This window comes from Mytilus galloprovincialis, chromosome 9 (assembly GCF_965363235.1).
Source record: "Mytilus galloprovincialis chromosome 9, xbMytGall1.hap1.1, whole genome shotgun sequence".
Lineage (NCBI taxonomy): Eukaryota > Metazoa > Mollusca > Bivalvia > Mytilida > Mytilidae > Mytilus > Mytilus galloprovincialis.
In genome coordinates, this window is record NC_134846.1 from 78389551 (window position 1) to 78393715 (window position 4165).

At 35.2% G+C, this 4165-nt stretch overlaps 1 protein-coding gene across 1 annotated transcript; it reads right to left on the minus strand.

Annotated features, from left to right (window-relative positions):
* Window positions 1–396: 396 nt before the first annotated feature.
* Window positions 397–3873, minus strand: LOC143046042 (uncharacterized). The gene is made up of 3 exons (XM_076219004.1): window positions 3669–3873; window positions 2322–2417; window positions 397–1189 (listed from the first exon to the last, which is right to left on the minus strand). Exons 1-3 carry the CDS (start codon window positions 3838–3840, stop codon window positions 579–581), a joined length of 879 nt encoding a protein of 292 aa, XP_076075119.1. The 5' UTR covers window positions 3841–3873; the 3' UTR covers window positions 397–578.
* Between the last annotated feature and the right edge of the window lie 292 nt (window positions 3874–4165).

Below are 4165 nucleotides of genomic sequence, written 5' to 3' on the forward strand. Positions count from 1 at the left end.
GAACCTCGAACATTGATAGTAAAAAAAAATAATGATAAAAACGTTGAATGTAAATGGTATGAACCTTCGAAGTCTTGTATTGTAGGACTAGTTGCTGTATATCGTATTTGTTTTTTTCGTTTATTATTTTGTACACTCATCGGTTATTTTGTTTCTCGTTTGAATTGTTTTATATTTGTCATCTCTGTGCCTTTTACTGCTTGATATGCATTATAAGGTTTGCTATTTGTTAAAGACACATGGTTACCTATGGTTGCGAACCCGTCTACGTCATTTAGTCTCTGTCGGACATCGGCAATCATACTACATCTATCTTTCTATATAAAAAGAATAGCCCAATATAAGCTATACTTACAGTATACGTATACCAGCAAGAAGCAACAAAGATAAAATAAAAAAGTTTTAGGTTTTATTTCATCTTGACAAGATCACAGATATCTTTTTTTTAAATTCTACAACTGTTTTTCTCGTCACGGAACTAGTCGACTAGAGCGCTCTAGCCGAAGACACGACTGAGATGGAATAGAAAATATATTATGGAATTTCAGCCAATTGTATAAACTAAATTTTAAAGATATTTATCCCTTCCTATTTCTTGTGTAAACTGGGGCTGCTACATATTTTCCATAAACGGGGGCAGGTGCTTGGTAAACGGCACCAGCTGCTCCTCGGGCTCCTGGGGCACCAGTTACTCCTCTGTCTCCTTTGTGTCCTGGGTAGCCTTGTGGTCCTGAAGCTCCTTGTTCTCCAGCTTCACCCTGTGGTCCCATTGGTCCTTGTGGTCCATTTTCTCCCTGGACACCTGGTGGTCCTGGTTCACCTTGGAGTCCTGGGGCACCGGATACGCCCATGTCTCCCTTGGCTCCCATCATTCCTGGAGCACCAGTCATTCCTGGGTAACCAGTGTCACCTTTCTCTCCAGTTTCTCCTTGTTCGCCTGGGAGTCCTTGATGTCCTGGGAATCCTTGTTCACCCTTTGGTCCTGATGGGCCTTGTGGACCTGGAGCGCCTGGTACTCCTGGTGCACCGGTACCTCCTACCTCTCCTTGTGGTCCTGGGGCGCCAGTAAGACCTTGTGGTCCTGGGGCACCAGTTATTCCTTGGTCACCAGTTTCACCCTTGTATCCTGGATATCCTTGAGGTCCTTCTGCTCCTGATGATCCTTGGTCTCCCTTTGGACCTGGTGCTCCTGAAAATATGTATATAAAAAAAGTTATTAATAACAACTTCTATTGGTATATCTGTTTGATTGTCATATCACGCTATTAACACATTTTAAAAAACACATCGAAACAAGCCCAGAGGAATCCACATGTGGTCTGTCGAAAGGAAGTCCAAGATTACTGTTTTGCCAGACAAGCTGTGGCCGTCTGGCAAAACAGTCGTTGGACGTCAGAGTAATCTCGGACTAGTCGCAAGGAAGTTATGTTCTGATCCTGTCCTTCCACTCTATTGTTGTTTTGCCAGTCGATCATATTGTCTGAATCTATTGTTTATTTGTTATTTTGATATAATAGACTTAATGTTTTACATATTTGTTTTTCGTTCATTTTTTGTATATAAATTAGGCCGTTAGTTTTCTCGTTATAAATGGTTTTACATTGTCATTTCGGGGCCTTTTATAACTGACTATGCGGTATGGGGTTTGTTCATTGTTAAGTCGAATAATTTAATTTAAACATATTTTATTTGTTGTCGACGAAATGACAAATAAATATAAAAATTCATTTAACAAATATTTTAGAAATGCATTTCCTGTTATAACCAACAAAGGCAGTATTAAGACCATGCAACATTCTAGACGATAACACCAACATGGGAAACATTAGCAGTTGTATATAAGGCCCCTTTTAAAGTTTGGACTATGAATATTTAGCTCTTATTATACTGTTTTCTTCTTATATAAACATTTGGTAATTCATTAGTTGAGTGTTACTCAAGAAATAGAAACAGCGGAGAGATTTTAACAACCAGCTTTGCACACTGAATTGTGTTTGCAGGGATATTTTTTACGAAGATGGTTTAGTCAAATCTATACGTGTCAAACCGAAATTTATTACTCTTATATTTATAAATGTTTGCTAATTTCAAATTATTTGTGAAGTTCCATTTTAACAACACCTTTTAATATAAAACGGTCATGATCAGTCGCTTTTACATATTCAGAAAGTCTTTTTTATGGATCACGGATTTTTAGCAAGCTTTAAAGGCCTGAAATGTATGTAACAAAGGAATTGCATCCATATAACCGATACTTATTATTTTTCGGATTTTTTTAATGATCTGAATTAAATATGAAGAATTTACTTAAATTGACGTACCTTGTCTACCAGCTGGGCCTGGGGGTCCTCTGTAGTAAGCGACTGGTGCAGCAGCGTAGGCATAAGCACCGGATCTCTTTGACCTCACTGATGGCTCTGTAAATAAATTAAATGTTATTAGATTGGAATGAATAATAATGAACAGCAATCGAAGGCTAAAGTAAAAATTAAAACAACACAAAACTATAGACACGGACGCACCATTTTTTCTATTCTTTCTTCTTTTTCTTATTTCGTGTAAAAAAAGAAAAATGTAGAATTGATTGTAGATCCTTTTTTTCGTTAATCGCACGTACATCAAAATTCAAGTCGAGTTGCAGACTTCACGTAACAAAATTTATCATATTTTTTTTTAAAAATATAAATATAAAAAAAAAATACTTGGAATGGTTTCAATCAAAAATATATAATTAAAATGCGAGGTTAAAGAGTTGTTACAAAATATTGTACAAACATATATTAAATAATAAGGGTTTTAACTTTCTAATGTTAAACTATGATGATATTTTCTCGACAATCTATAAAATAGGAAACAGTCTTGAATTAAAAAGTATTAAATGAAGAATTTTCGTTTGAATAAAATCTCGAATAAAGAAATTAATTGAAAATCAGAATTAATTATGAAGACATTGAAGAAAGATTTGCCAGATTAAAAAAAATATCTAGAAAATGAATCAACGATTTATTTTATTGTATGCTGACGATACAGTATGGATGATTAAATATAGCAAAGAATTGCAACCAATGATTAACTTTGTAGAGAAAAAAAATTGCAAAGAAGAGAATCTCAAAATAAATGTACAAACAAAAAAAAAATGATATGCTGGTGGATAGTACCGCGTTGGCTCAATGGATACCATACATCATCGCAATATTTCATTGAACTTTAAAAATTATTTTTGTCTCAGTTTGGTCACTTTCTCATTGGCATATACATGTATCTACCCTATATCTCCTTTTAGTCGTTTGTCTCGCTGGAATTAAATCAATACCAAAGCATCAGCTACTATTAGGATAGTAGAGTTAATTAAAAGTATGTAGCGGCACTGGAAGTTTACAAAGTTAAAGTGGGGAAAATCATACTGCATACAGCAGATTTGTTTTAAGTTTTGGTTTTGCCAAAATTAAACCAGATACTTAACAAAATCTGAAAACTTGTGTCAAAATTTTAAACAACTTACCCTCAACCAGTATATAGCGGCAACGAACACATACAAAGTGAAAGTTTGGAAAATGTTACTGTATACAGCAGATTTGTTTTAACTTTTTAAGTTTTGGTTTGCCGAAATGGACCGAGATACTTTAAACAAAATCTGAAAACTATTGTCAAAACTTTAAACAACTTACCCTCGTCATCAACAACAACCTTCATCTGCTCCATCTCATCGCTCATTGTTTGGAAAATCTTTCTCAACTCCGACATCTCGTCTTCCAATCCCCTAATCTGGCTGGAACATGATGTGTCTGGAGCCGCAAAGGCAACAGCTAAACCTATACAGAAGACAACGAGGACCTGCATTGTAAAAGTTTTCAGAAAACGATGAGCCTTCGACTGACAATACTGAACAGATACAAGGCTTTTATATGAGCTGAACTCGAATGGAAAAGAAACGGAGCGTCAATCATTTCAGTAAACGAGGGTGTGTTTCAAAGTATAATTTGATAAGCTTTAATGCAAGGCAAGCAGAAAAAACATATTCTTGGATGTCTGGTGTACGTTTTTGTCTTTAAGGTCATTTGATAGATAAGTAAATTTATCGCTTTCTTTGATAAACTCGAACAAAATTAGTTAATGCATTTATTCAACACTTCGCAAAACCATAAATACTTATATTTTATGTTGG